General features: G+C 37.6%; 1 protein-coding gene across 2 annotated transcripts in view; it reads left to right on the top strand.

Moving 5' to 3' along the window:
* The window catches only part of LOC107597375 (multiple epidermal growth factor-like domains protein 9), a 116,051-nt gene that overhangs the window by 74,464 nt on the left and 25,480 nt on the right, over positions 1 to 16,107 (top strand). For both annotated transcript variants that reach the window (XM_016288411.1, XM_016288403.1), the window contains exon 3: positions 5,503 to 5,642. In XM_016288411.1, coding sequence (XP_016143897.1) covers positions 5,503 to 5,642 — 140 coding nt within the window. The remainder of the gene's footprint in view (positions 1 to 5,502; positions 5,643 to 16,107) is intronic.

Below are 16,107 nucleotides of genomic sequence, written 5' to 3'. Positions count from 1 at the left end.
GCAGGTGTCGTGCATTAGCATTTACTCCACCGACCTCGCTCCGTTCCCACGGCTCTCGGCCCCGCCCCTCTCGTCACACCCTGAAACTGCCACACCGACGAGCTGAAATGTCCTTTTTTATTCACAATCTCCTCGTCGCCGGCAGGTACAGCACTCATTTTCATGTGTTTGTGTGTTCTGATTGTGTGTTTTTTTTACCAAGGTGCTTGGATTAGCTGCAGCTGTCTGAAGAGGCCGCTTCCTTCCTGCCCATCTCTCTTTCATTCGCTGGATTTCATTGTTGGCCACAAGCGGCTGCCTTTCCTTCTTAAACTTATTTCTCAGTGATTCAAGCAGGGAATCCTGTGGAAAAAGTGGGGAAAGACATTGTAGTTTTAATGAAACATTGACCTTCATGCTAACAGAGTCAGTCACATTGCAGAACCTTTGCAGCAAGTTTATGTTGTTGTATACACTTTTTGACCATCTACATGTTGGGTACATGCATACTTGCAGTATGTTGTTGAAGAAATTGACTTGTAGATGTAAAAACACACTTTTTAGAATTTTCTTAATGCATCATATAAAAATACAGAGCGCTCTTCCGCATAAAATGTTTTAGTGCCATGGAATAAAATACCAAATGGGCCCTGCTTAGTTAGAAAGTGTATCCTTGACAAAAAAAATACTGGTCTCCCCCATAATTCATTTGTAATTATTATTATTCATTTGTAAAATGGTTATGTGACTTGCAAATATGAATTCATTTTTAATAATCAATATAGCATGGAAACAACTTTAATACAAATGAAAACTTACATATCCTGACCCAATACTTTCCCTAAGGAATGGATGGTCCGTTATCACGATCGACAGAAGTTCAATATACTGAAGATGACTTGGGTATCTAACAGGAAAATCAGAAGGAGAAAATCATACTGGTGTTAGTAACTATACCAGCCATAGCAACTACACACTGAAAATTATAAGGGTGGCCGCACTGTAGCCATAGTAATTTACCAAGCTGCCTTCACCAGTTCGCCAAGCAATCGCTGTCTTTTTTTTTTAAGGAGGGAGTACTGGAAGCTACATTCACACAAGCATAAATTTGTCTGCAAAATTCAATATGCCTAAATGGAGATATCCATTCATCATTGAGGATTTCTTAAAAATCTTGTCTTGTCTCATTCTCGTGAACTCAATCTTGTGTCTCGTAACGTGAGCTAACTGTCTCACCACACCCCTAACCCTCTTAGATATGTACTTCTAGGAAGAATCATGTATTGGATATATTGTATTGATTGCAGTGCCATGAGCATTAATCAAGCTTGAAAGGTACAAATAGTAGCAACTTACATCGTTTTCTTACTGAGGTGGTCAAAAAGAGTCTGAATCAATAGAGTCCGTAGTTTTGTTTTACATGCACTTTTCAGATCAGAATCTCCTCTGTCTATGGCCATCCTCAGCACTGTTGGAATCACTAAAGAAGTATCTGGACTGGACTGTGCTTGACTGGAGTGATAACTGCTTCTTGGAGGGTGCTCTCTGCAGAGATAAAATAGAAGGAAGAAAAGAGAAACTCAACAGAGACTTGCCCAGTAGAATAAAAATAAAATTAGCAGTTAGCAAAACACTGGTGAACTACAATGTAACAAAGTGGACACAGTGCTGTGTTTTGACGTATGGGATACCGTTCTGATTACCTGCTCATTGTGCTTTTAAGTTTCTCCAACTGGACCAGAAACAGACTCTGCTTGCGAATGACCGGAATGAGCCTCTCAGACATCCTCTCTGATATAATAGCAAGAGTGGCTCCATCTATCTCATGTTCTGGGAATGAGAAAGCAGAAAGGAGTGCAGAAGGTTAAATAAAATCAATAAATAAGTTCAATAAATCATAAATAGCAAGCATTGTTGAATTTACCAATTAGACCTTGCATTGTGATTGGCTGAGCTACATTCCAGGGAGACAAAATCTTGTGATAAATTTGTATTCTGTTGATCCACTGCAGCAATCAAAGCTAAATTAATGATGTTGTAACTTAGCAAATGCATAACCTTGCAACTCTTCAGCAGAGTAGTGGCACTATTTCATGGTATAGATTGAGTGGTACTGGTTAATCACAAAGTAAAGCTTGATTGGCATATTGCATAGATAACACCAATATTCTGATTCAGCTCATCACTGCAATAAAACAAATTATTACATTCAAATAAATTTGAAGTTGCAAATAACTTATATTGTATATCTCACAGGCCGATGAAGCAGTGTGATGTACAGGTTGTCCTCTTGATCGGTGTATGCGTCAAGGGCATGGAAGTCAGTTTCCTCCCCAGGTGTAATGGCCACCCACTGAGTTGTTGCTATAAAGCCCGCCACTAGGGGACATCTCGTTAGACCATCACTATCTGTTGGCTGTCACCACTATCGGCGATTAAAAAAATTAATTAATGAGAGCGTTATAAACTATAACGTTATACTTAGAGATAGTCACGAAACAAACGGCCACCGTTACCTTTACTAACACTTCAGTGTTTCTTAAACAACAAATATCACTAACCGTATCTCCTTAACGTTAACTTAACCCCCCCTAAGTTAGCGTTAACTAAACTAGCCAACACAGTTGGTCAGGCTACACAGTCGGCTAACATTACTCAAAACACGGTACAACGTTTGAAAATACCAATGGAAATTTCCCCCTAACAAGAAACTCAACTTTAATAGCATATTTATGTAACATTTGGAGCTATGACACTCACCTCAGAAAAATATTTGCTGCTTTCTCTCTCTTCAAGACGACGACTCCAACGGTCCGACGCAATGACGCAGTTTTCTCGAGAAGGACCGCTCGCGCACTGAGAGTGTGCCTCTGACCTGCACACTGATTGGCGCGTAGTTTTTTTTTTTTTTTATGTTTTTTTTTATTATTATTCCAAAGTGCAAATTAACAATTACTTGTATGAAAAAAAACGGGGCATAAGGACATCATCACAAAATGTTATAAGAGCTACACAAATGAACAAAACCGTCAACATAAAAATAAAGTACATAAATAAATAAATATGAAAATAAACGTGCTTTGATCAAACGTGGTTCCGGGTCATAAAAAACATATTAATGCAAAGTACTTGCTCATGGTGGGAATTGTTGGGTCTCTGTAAACATTACAAATAGTACGGTCTAGACATGCTCTATAGGAAAAGTGCAATGAGATAACTTTGTTATGAATCGGCGCTATATAAATAAAATTGAATTGAATACAGTGGTGTAATAAAGTGGATAAGCTTCCAGCTGAGAACTGTTTTCCAGAGATGACGATCTGAAAATGGTTTAAGTGTGGATTTGATTTGTAGGCCTATACTGTTACCATTTGTGTGTATTGCATATGCCTGTTGTGTTTTAATTTGAAAGTTGGGCAGGCCCCATATTCATTAGCTTAAATTTTACTACAATGGCAAAGGCTATTTTGAATCACTTTTATGCTTTTCTGAGGTCAAAAAGTTTTGTGTGGGGGCCCTGGAATATTTCCTTAGAGGGGCCTTGGGGGCAAAAAGGTTGAGAACCACGTTATCTTCAGGAAATACACGGTATTTTAATGTTGTTTTTTAATCCATTCCCCAACTAAACTAAGAGACCGAGTTAGAGAACCTACAGGGGAATAATGGGTTCTTTGTGTGGCAGTGGTGCTATATAGCACCTTAACCACCCTGAAGAACCTCTGAAGAACCATACTGGGCTTAACAGGTTCTTTATACAGTAGCGGTGCTATATAGCACCTCAAACACCCCGAAGAACCACTGAAGAACCATACTGGGCTTAACAGGTTCTTTATACAGTAGCGGTGCTATATAGCACCTCAAACACCCCGAAGAACCACTGAAGAACCAAAATTGTTTTGTACAGGTTTTATGGCAGTGGTGCTATATAGCACCTTAACCACTCCAAAGAACCGCTGAAGAACCATACAGGGGCTTAACAGGTTCTTTACATGGTAGTGGTGCTATATAGCACCTTAACCACTCCAAAGAACCGCTGAAGAACCGCTGAAGAACCTTTTTTTTTTAGAGTGTACTTTTCATTCTTAAAGTGTGTTTTAATGAATGGCTGTGCATGTGTCAATTTGTTTAACCTATCAGCAAACAATGCATACATGGAGTGACGAGGCATGATTTTGTGGGAGTGTGGGTAGTGCATCCAAAAAAATTAAAATTTGCTCATCACTTACTCACCCTCATGCTGTCCCCAGAAGTTGATGGGACACTTAAAGTTGATGCTTCAAAAACCATGTAATAAAAAATGAAATCAATTTTTCAATTCATGAATGCGTGTATGACCGTTGGCCAGAAGTAATGTGTTTTTAAAAATGTATTTATTTACTTGTTTGCTTGTTTACTTGCATACTTCCTATTTATATGGTGGGGTAAGTGAAAATGTTTGCAAAAATCCTTTAATGTTGAGCCCTGACAATATTTTGGGAAACACATGGTCTTAGGTCTAGTTGCAGTTGTTATGTGCTTTTTAATATTAATTTTAGTGTAGTGGCTTTTGCTCTGAATTATGTATCCTAGTGAAACCAGTAGGAATACTGATATGATTTAAGAGGTTGAGTTCAACAGAACTGACATGTCAGGGTTATTTTTCTCAGGAACTGTGAGCTCAGCATCAGTCAGAATAACAAGAAGTCTAATTACTCTGAGTATAGGCGAAGACAGAGAACTTCTGATTGTACATGTGGAGAGTAAATTCACTGAGAGTGAATTGAGTGCGAGTGTGTGTGCTTGAAAGAAATAATTGCAGATATTTTTTCATAGGTTTCACAAGCCTTTCCCAGAAGAAATCATCCTTCTGCATTTCTCATTTGCGCTTCAAAGGCCTGAAGTGTGTAACAGTATAATCAGAAATTTTCTCATCTCTGGGAGTTTCTGTTCCTTTTCATTTTAAATGCTCTGATATTGTTACACTTTAATTTCTCATGTAGAGCATATTTACCCTGCTCTGTTTCTCTTCTAGCAGTACAAAGAGATTTTATTACAAGCACAGGCACTAATGACTAATTTACCTATGTGTAATCATTTTTCATGTAACCCAGGACAGGAAAGGGTCTGGTGTATCCTACCTGCTGCTAAATCCAATGCAAATCAAATACATTTTGGTATTTGTTGTTTGTAAATCTTAGTCATTTCGTATTATTTATGCCTGAGTGTTACTATAATTTATTAATTTGGATTTCCATCAAAGATCAATGCATCCCAATGTTTTAACGCCTCTAGTTTACAGTATTATTTCTAACAGATGTTGCTTCGGCTTTAATGGAGTGGCTCTATTAACGTGATGAATGGGAAGGGGCAGCTATTCTGGCAGTTCAGAGGAAACCTGGTGTTTGATGTGGACAGAGGTTGTAACCTCTCTGTGTCTGGCTTTTGAAGGATACTGTACGCTTCTGTAGGAACAATAAGTATTTCTTTCTGTGCCTCTATAACTCTCTCTAACGCCATAACTGTTCCTCTGTATTTTTCTGGCAGTTCAGGCATGTGCATCTGCAAGAGTGGAGTGCATGGGGACAAGTGTGATGACTGCCGCCCAGGCTTCTCGCACTTTAGCAGCACGGGGTGCCAACCATGCCAATGCAATAATCATAGCAGCTACTGCCACCCACAGTCAGGTGAGCCACCCACATGCACAAAACAGAAGTAGCAAAAGAAGCCAGAACACTCTTTTCCATTCAGTTATGACACAGAGATCTCTGTTTGGAGGGTAGTTGAACTTCAATCTCCAGAAACTTCCCGTTATCTATCTAATTAGTAATTTAACTGATGCTTTTATCCAAGTACATTTATTACAATGGCAAATCCCAGAACCCCTGGAGCAAATTTATATTAAGTGTGAGATTAATAGTGATAGTTCACAGATCGCGCTTGCCAGGATTTAACTAGTAATTTATTGCCTAATCAATGGTATCAGCTGATTTATGGTCATTTTCTGTGCAGATTGCACATCTGCAGATTGTCTAAAAACATACGATGATCAGATCTGAGTATTTTTTTTCTGTATTTATACAGATTTAAGCGTTTTCCAACCTGGGAAGTATGACACATATAACTCGCAATATGTCTTTAAACAGTTACTAAACAATTAAATAAAACATTTGCTTTAAATGAATAGATTGTTTCTGACAGCACTACAATAGCTAGTGGCGCCATCTAGCAGCTGTGTGCAGGACACCCTTACCATGTCAGCCCATTTAAAATTTAACACTCGCCAAATGCAAGTAAAAATTGGTTGTTGGCTAGTATATGAAGTAGTATTACTCACCATTTGGTCCAATTATCAAATCGCAAGGGCTGTGTTTTAAATATACAAGTATACACTCTTAAAAATAAAGGTGCTTAAAAGGTTCTTCACAGTGATGCCATAGAAGAACCATTTTTGGTTCCTTAAAGAACCATTCAGTCAAAGGTTCTCTAAAGAACCATCTCTTTCTTACCTTTTTATAATCTGAAGAACCTTCTTTCGCCACAAAGAACCTTTTGTGAAACAGAAAGGTTCTTCAGATGTTAAAGGTTCTTTATGGAACCATTTAGACAAAAAAGGTTATTCAATGGCAGTGGTCTTCACTATTTTTTTCATGGAAGCCACACTGATAGGGCAAAGTCAATCGGAGAGCCACTTTTACCGCAAAGTATCAAAAGTTACATCCAGTCATAAATGGCATGTCTTTTTATCAATCTGTCATCCCTGATATGCAATGCAATGCAATACAAAAGGGGCTCTCATTCTTTATCATTTACCAGTTAAATTTGTAACTGAGACGAGATGATTTAAAAAAAAAAACAAGCAGGATTACCTTAATGCTGGAAAGACCTTAAAGGGGTTAGTTCACCCGCAATGCAATACAAAAGGGGCTATCATTCTTTATCATTTACCAGTTACATTTGTAACTGAGACGAGATGATTTAAAAAAAAAACAAGCAGGATTACCTTAATGCTGGAAAGACCTTAAAGGGGTTAGTTCACCCAAAAATTAAAATTAGCCCATAAATTACTCACCCTCAAGTCATCCTAGGTGTATATGAATTACTACTTTCAGACGAATCCAGTTGGAGTTATATTAAAAATTGTCTTTGATCTTTCAAGCTGTTTAATGTCACTCAGCGGGTGTTGCATGCATCAGTCCAAAAGAAGTTAAATAAAAAACGCCCATCCATTAAAAAAAAGTGTCTCACACGGCTCCGGGGGGTGAACAAAGGCCTCCTGTAGCGAATCGATGCGTTTTTGTAAGAAAAATATCCATATGAAAAACGTAATAATCACTTTAATGTAGCTTGCGCCAACAGTTGTACACGGAAGCAGCTCTGGGCTGATGAGGTATGAGGTCAGCGTTGCGCATGCACCAGTGAGACTCGTGAAAACCAACGTTTGTTAACAGGAGCAAAGGAAGCAACGTTTCCTTACTTTAACAAAGGAAAATCAGTCTCCTCTTGGCTTATATCGAAATCCTCCGACATTCTTCTTTACAAATCCTCGTTTTGTACTTCTAATAAGTGACCGTTGTTTTGTTTTGATCTCTCCCCTGCTCTTCTGTGTTCGTCACTTCTGAGCGGTGCATGCGCAAAGCCGACCTCATACGTCATCCGCCCGGAGCCGTGTGAGAGACTTTTTTATTATGGATGGGCGCTTTTTATTTCACTTCTTTTGGACGGATGCATGCAACCCCCGCTGAGTGGCATTAAACAGTTTGAAAGATCAAAGAACATTTTTAATATAACTCCGACTGGATTCGTCTGAAAGAAGAAAGTCATATACACCTAAGATGACTTGAGGGAGAGTAATTTATGGGCTAATTTAAATTTTTGGGTGAACTAACCCTTTAAGTTATTAAATTTTTTTACACTAGCCCATCATGTATCTAACATCCAAGAGCACATTCGGCGTTAAGAGCTATTAAGATTAAAACTGGCAACTCCGATGGACATAGGACAAAGCAAGTGTAAATATCTTTTCTAGTCTATATTTCTATCTTGTAATGCCGCTGTTTTAGGTATTTTTTAAAATATATTTAATATAAATAAAAATAAATATAATTGTTTGTAATAGAGCAGACACTATCTGACTGTGTCTACACCGGACGCGACAATTGTCGTGCCGCGCCCCGCTGCGCTAAAAGTCTGTCTACACTTGACGCGACAAAGCGACAGTTGCAAATCATCTGAACGTAGTGTCAGTACAGTTCGTCATAAATAGAACGAGGCATCAACTTACTGATGGGGATCGTGTCGCATCGTGCCGCATCCAGTGTAGACAACATCACTGGGTTCTATTGTCTTTTGTCGGATCGCGCCACTCGCGTCCGGTGTAGACATGGTGTGAGTTTTTTTAATTTGTTATGTTATAGCCCTGCTTGTTTTTAATGTTTTTATGAAATATCTGTATTGACTGCATGATCATATCATCGTATTATTTACTGCCATGTGAGCCACAAAGTAAAGAGCCGCGCAATGAGTAACACTGTTCTATGGCATCGTGAAGCACCTTGATTTCTAAGAGTGTACAGTCTGATGCTCTGCATGCTTCAGAGTAGCATGCGCCATTGTGTTACTTGCAAGGAGCTCATGAACCTTTGATTTAGTGTCTCTGAGTGTCTAAGTGAGTTTGGGACGTTTATATTTTTTATATTATTTGAAAACACAATGCGTTTCAACCATCTTTGCAAATATGTACTGACAATGGTTTATAAATGTGTTGTCAATAAAATAAAAAATATTTAAGGTCTCCAAAAGCTTTAATACCTCAAAATAAAAGTTTTATGTTTAACATTTGAAAGCAAAAAACTGAAGACCCATGCTTCAGAGTAGCATGCGCCATTGTGTTACTTGCAAGGAGCTCATGAACCTTTGATTTAGTGTCTCTGAGTGTCTAAGTGAGTTTGGGACGTTTATATTTTTTATATTATTTGAAAACACAATGCGTTTCAACCATCTTTGCAAATATGTACTGACAATGGTTTATAAATGTGTTGTCAATAAAAGAAAAAATATTTAAGGTCTCCAAAAGCTTTAATACCTCAAAATAAAAGTTTTATGTTTAACATTTGAAAGCAAAAAACTGAAGACAGCCATAAAAATGAGCAATTGTAATTTTACTGTAAAATAAATTAATATTAACTGTTTTTTTATTTTACAATACAGTAGATGGTGGTTCAAGTTTTCCTTTTTTATCCCTTGTTGGTTGTCTGTTGGTTAAAAATGATAGCAGAGTTCCAAAACAAAACTTCAAAATTCATTTTTTTAATAAATTATGCATAAAAGCAAGCAATGCAACAATATTACAAGCCTCCAATTCCATTATATTTGTTGTTATATCGCAAGAATTGTTTGCATTGAGTAGTTATTATTTCTTACACCACCTCTGTTGCCCCCTAGAGACTGTTCTTATTATAAATTATAAAGCATTAAAGAAAGGATGGCAACAGTGCATCTTTATTAAAGGGATCCTATTATGCTTTTTCACTTTTTCTCAACTTTAGTTAGTCTGTAATGTTGCTGTTTGAGCATAAAAAAAGATCTGCAAAGTTACAAAGTCCACTTCAAAAGGAGATATTTTATTTAACAGAAATCACTTTTCAAAAACTACAACGAATGACTAGTTTGGACTACAATGCATATTTTCCGGGATTTGTGATATCTCAAATATCGACGAATGGTACGAGACCTGGTTGAGCTGCACTAGAGAAGGCAATGAGTGTTATCACTAAGACGGAGACATGCTAGCTTTCCCAAGGCAGACACACTTAGAGTGGTTACAATCATCCGGGTTTCAATCGCGCTCAAATTGATTTGATTTTAACGCAATATTTACACTGAAGCTCGCAGCAGGTAAGGGGCATGGCATTTCCCGACCAGGGGCCGAGTGGTGCCAATCACAACACACACTGGCCCAGCTAACCAATCACAGCACATTTCGTATTTCAGAAGGCGGGCCTTCATTTCATACAGGAACTATTCGAGCCGTTCATGCCATACTGGGGAGAGAGGTGTTGTAATAATGTAAAATATGTGAAAAATAATGTTTTTCCGAACAAGCTAGTATGAGAGCCTGTTCTAGTACACCCCCAAAACAAAATCAAGACTTTGGTGAAGAGCATAATAGGACCCCTTTAAAAAGGCTTTTGTTGTGTCAGTCCACTGCAGTAACCAAAGACTGGTGTTGATGCTGATGCGCAGGAGCCATGTCATCACTCTAACTCAACAACTGCACATAAGCACTTCCTGCTGCTGTATGCACTGACAGCACTGCAGAGCTTTAACCCATACTGTATCTCTCTCACCACACAAGCTCTTCGGTTTTCAAACACACAGGGGATTTCAAACTTGTTTTCTAAAATGTAAAGGCTGGGATTTATTTTCTAACCCGGGATCTTTATAAATATTTGCATGTGGAATAATTTCTGCAAAATATTACATGGCTTCTTGCACGTTTTTACAACACTTTCAAAGTGAAATTCCACTGTCCACTGAGTGGAATACATATGGAATACATATGGAGCTGATTATGTGATTATTCATGCAGTCTGGTAAATGCGTTTTGAGGAAAAATAGTATTGTGCAAGGAACTGCAAGAAAATGAGTTTTTATTAATTGATAATATGCCCTAAAATCTAAATTGTGTGAAAAGGAATAAAATAGGTATAGGTACGTGTATGTACTTTTTTTTGTAAGTTTTGAAAAGGTAGGTAGAGGTAGGCCTATGTATTTGAGCCTGGGTTAAACCCCCCCTGAGTCTAGTGGGTCCCTAGACTCCAATTTGAAAAGCCCAGTCTTCAGATACTTAGTTTTTTTCAAATTCCCAGGCAGTTTTCATATGTAATGCAAATTTTCCAGTAATCGCTGTTAAGAGGTTTGAACGTTGCTGTATATGAATCCATCAAGTGTCATTTTGCTGATGTATTTTTTCACTCTTTCCATCAGTTGATTTTCTGTCAGATATGTTTGCTGTTCAGTGTTCACTTTACCAGCCTGATATAATTTTCAGTATCCAGTGTTACCTTTAGAATAAGCTTTTTCCCCACAATTCTGGTTAAGTAGGAGCATAATTTTTGTAATGAGAGTTTAGAACAGAAGCCTGTCAGCATGCCCTCTGCTTTCTAAAAGCCAATAATGTACATACACAGACAAGCACAGAGAGCCTCCATTACCTTTCTGCCATTACGTCAGATACCACAGCAGGAGTCAAACTATCCCAACCAGTGCCTCCGAGCTGGTGAATCTCGCCAGTCGTATGTCCTTGCAGTGAGACAAAGGGATATTGTTACATTAGTTCAGCACAATTTGAGCTGTTGAGGAGAACCAAGACCTCTGAATGTGTATCTTGTGTCTCTTTGGTCTTTCCTGCTCACCATTCTTAGCTTAAACATTTCATCTTGTTACACCTTTTAGACCTGAAATAATCCGGTTTCCTGCCTGGTTTCCCAGATCAGCCATTGTCAATATATTGGTGCATTCATTTTACATTTCCACAGCAGAGATTTCATCTTCAAAAATTACATTCCTGTTCACTATGATACAAAAATCATCAAAACCTTCACTGCTAGTTTTATTTAATATGGCATTTGTCAACAGAATGATAAACAGTGTGATATTTTTAGCTCCCTCAGGTCTTCTGGTAAAGTTGGGGGATTAACTACAAGACTTTTAAAATTGTTACAAATGCTGTTTATTATATGTTGAAAAGTTTTGTAGATTTAAGTTGGAGCTGCTTCGAGTTGAACAGTCGAGCTCGCTTTGTGCATTTATCTATAGACCTCTCAAACATGAGGACTTTCTATGCTGACTAAATCTAGCAGGTTTGGCCTGTACTTCTCTCACAAAGTTTTTAAACAACGCTGTGTTTAGTTCAATAAATAGCTGCCTAATCAGTGAAATGATTCAATACAGCTTGAAACGACATTGTTGACCCATTCAATTGAAACCTTTTTCAACCCACTTTCCAAAGCACATTTACCTCTTGGCTTTCAAACAATATTACAAAAAAAACTTGTTTAATTTTCAGTACATGTCGCAGTATAGAGTCTGCTCTTCTAAAAGTCTTTAAAGATTTTTTGTTGTCTGTGAATTCTAAAATCTTTTCTGGACCTTAACATTGCTTTTCGACATAATCAATCATGCAATTCATTGTATTGTGGTTGACATTCTTTTGCTCCACTGCAATAATCCAGCATTACACCTCTGAGATCTTCAGACAATCCCAGTTAGACTTCAAGAGTGATTGTGCCCTTTCTGCCCTCTGGCTGCTTCAGGGCTGTGAAGCATTTCAGAGTATTTTGCCCATCGCTATTGATTTATTTAAACTCGGTCTATAGATAACATTTTCTATTTGGTCTGTGCAAGAGCTTTTGTATTGAATTGTATGTTTTATATGTAATACTTTGTCTTATTTATTTATTTATTTTTACTTGTTATTTTTGTAGAATGTATATATCATTATAATATTTATTGATGTTTTGAATTAGCTAATTTTTTATATTATCAGTTATTTTAATTTGAGTTTAAATTTTGTCATTTAGGGTTTTTTTTGTTTTGTTTTGTTTTTTGTTTTTTTTTATTATATAACTTTAATTTATGTTTATTTCAGTTTTGGTTTTATTAATTTTAGTACTTAAACTTACATTTATTTCAGTTAATTGCAAAGGCAGAATTTCTCATTTTCATTTTGTAGAATGTATATATCATTATAATATTTATTGATGTTTTGAATTAGCTAATTTTTTATATTATCAGTTATTTTAATTTGAGTTTAAATTTTGTCATTTAGGTTTTTTTTTGTTTTGTTTTTTTTGGGGTTTTTTTTATTATATAACTTTAATTTATGTTTATTTCAGTTTTGGTTTTATTAATTTTAGTACTTAAACTTACATTTATTTCAGTTAATTGCAAAGGCAGAATTTCTCATTTTCGTTTAAGTTTTTTTAAATGTAAGTTTGTAGTGTAATACTATGGTTTTAATAAATGTACTAAATTTTATTTCAGCTTTATTTCAGTTACCGAAAACAATTTTAATAGTTTTAGATAACAGTAACACTGTTTTGACCCAGTCTTTCCCATTTCATGTCAGACAACTAACTATACCTGGGTAATTTCACATGTGCCTTGCCTTTTCTCCATGGTTCAGATTTCTTTAATCTGACCCATTAAAGGTGTTCAGTCCAGGCACGTTCTCTTTTTTTTTAAATCCAAAACCTTTTAGATTTGCAGACCCAGGGCACGACCACTTGTCAGACAACTAACTATACCTGGGTAATTTCACATGTGCCTTGCCTTTTCTTCATGGTTCAGATTTCTTTAATCTGACCCATTAAAGGTGTTCAGTCCAGGCACGTGTTCTCTTTTTTTTTAAATCCAAAACCTTTTAGATTTGCAGACCCAGGGCACGACCACTTACTAGGGCTGTGACGGTGGCAGATTTGTACCACCGCGGTGGTAATGGACCAAATACCGCCGGTGGTACGGTGTTGACAATTAGCGCGTTAACGCAGGCGATTATTTTTTCAGTTTAACAATTAACGCAAAGGCGGGCTAGGGTTGGCCACCCCACTCACAACTGCTGCTTCTGTCACTTTTTCGCTTGGCAAGAAGTGCATTTATTCAGTCGCAGAACAACTGAGAACGGGAGAAGTTTCAGGCGCGAGTCAAGCAAGCACGGAAACGGTACTGTGCTCGAAGCACGTGCTCTTCAATTGCACGCACAAAGGGCTGCGCGCTGTAGCCTATATCCTTTCATATCAAAGTGCGAAATAAACTACGTGCATGCAATGCCGTGGTCAGTTAAGTCATGAAGTTACCAAAAAGGTGATTAAAGCTGCCTTAAAACTGTGCATGCATATAATATATTTTATGTGAGTCACAGTTAAGAACATGTCTCTGAAATGGTTTTCAAAACTGTCCTGGAGCAGCCCAGCACTCTCACTTTAACACACCTGGTTTAACTCGTCAGCTCGTGTTTATTTTAGCACATCAGTCAGTGAATATGCAGCCTGCAAAACACAAAAATAAATATCAAAGAAATAATACAGTTAAACAAGAAAGTAGCCTAAATAAGAAAGTTAAATACACACTGCAAAAAATGGCATATCTTACTTAGTATTTTTGTCTCGTTTCTAGTCAAAATATCTAAAAATTCTTAACTTAACATACTTTTACTAGATAAGCAAAATGACAAAATATTTAGTCTTGTTTCCAGGGGGAAAAAACTAAATTAAGTGCATTTTGCTTAAAACAAGTTAAATTATCTGCCAGTGGGGTAAGTAAAATATTCTTAAAACAGGAGTATTTTGTCTCGAGCTGCGCGGCGCGACAAAATACTATAAAACTAATTATAATCAGTGATGCTACACTGGATGCGGCACGACATGACAAATCCCGACAGTAAACTGCCTCGTTCTATTTTTGAGGTACTGACACAGAGTTCAAATGTCCTGTGTAGACACTAGACAGACTCAACCTGTTGCGACGCGACGGTCTCGCGTCTGGTGTAGACACGGTTCACTGTTCCGCCACCAAGCAAGCGGCGCATTCAAGCCCAATTTATACTTCTGCGTCGAACCTACGCCGTAGCTTACACATAGACGCACACCCATACGCCGTAGCCTGACGTGCACCTCTCCAAAAATCTAACAGCGCGTCAATTCTACGCAGACCGCAACCGCTGTGATTGGTCTGCAAGAACCCCTCCATATGTACTTGAGTTTTGTGTTTATGTGCACTTTAATATATTTTAATGTTACACCTTCTTATATAAAATAAAACAAAGCAAAGAACAAGTGTCTTATCATTATCATTTGTTATACTACATAGCATTATACATCAGTAGTTGTCCGCAACAAACAATGTTGATCTGCCGAGGTACAAGTCCTTGTACAGATTGAAAGAATGCCATCTTCTCCTGTTCCATTGTTGTCTCCTTTTTGTAGTTTTAAATAATGATTTAATGATTTGATATATATTTACTGCCTTCACGGCTATAATGCTTCTCCAACGAGCCGCTTCTTCTTCGGCTTTTGCCGTGGTACTGCGGGTTACACCAGCAACATGCCCGTGGACACTGCAGACTAGCTGTTTGCATGTGTACTGCACGTTGATGCGGACAACGACACAGAAGTATAAATGAAAACTGACGCATAACCTACGGCGTCATTTCTCTGATCACAAATGCAGACATGGTTGTATGTTTACGTGGTGCAATACGCAACGCAAAGCGTAAAAACACAGTATAAGTCATTACAATCAGTAATTATGTCCCCACTGGATGCAACAAATGCCTCGTTTGTAATGGGTTTTATTGGTTTTGTCTCGTCGCGCCGGACACATGAAAACCATAGACTGTATGATGGAAACACAGTATGGTAAGGGGCGTAACATTTCTGTCACACGCTTGAGGTATTCGGCCAATCACAATGCACTGGATAGCTAGCTGGCCAATCACAGCACACCTCGCTTTTCAGACCGATGAGCTTTGTAAAAATCGACGCGTTTCAGAACGGCGGGGCATAGAGGAGAAACAATAATGTACATCATGTGGAAAATAATGCTTTTTTTAACCTTAAACCGCATCAACACATTGCATTACACCAAATACACAAAATAATGTTCTTTTTAGCAACATCATATGACCCCTTTAAAAAACAAAAATGAATTTGCAAAATGCTGTTTTAGATAGAGTGCATCATGTCACACACCAGGACAGAATTAAATTATTCCTCTGTTGACTAAACATTGACTCAGCAGTTGAGGAAAAGTACACATTCGCAATGTAAATCTGAATTAGCAAAACACAAATCAGAATGAGCTTTATGCAATGCAAACTTTTTCTACACATAAATCCCTCTTCTCGTGATGTTGTTGAGCTATCAATTTGATACTCATCAGCCATCTGTGTTGGTCTAAGACAGAGAAATATGAGCACACATGTTCTGCAAACATGCAGCACTAAACTGATGAATGGTTTCATTACCAGTGGTGGCAGACGTATCAGAGTCCATGTCATAGTGGTGTATGTAAATTGCCTCCTAATGCTTAATGCTTTGCTCATCAAATTAAGTGTTGCACACAGTATATGAATAATAATCTGTGACATGT

Source organism: Sinocyclocheilus grahami, unplaced genomic scaffold (assembly GCF_001515645.1).
Source record: "Sinocyclocheilus grahami isolate Dianchi unplaced genomic scaffold, SAMN03320097.WGS_v1.1 scaffold12.1, whole genome shotgun sequence".
NCBI lineage: Eukaryota > Metazoa > Chordata > Actinopteri > Cypriniformes > Cyprinidae > Sinocyclocheilus > Sinocyclocheilus grahami.
Note: the sequence above shows the minus strand (reverse complement) of the source record. Positions and strands in the feature narration are given on the sequence as shown.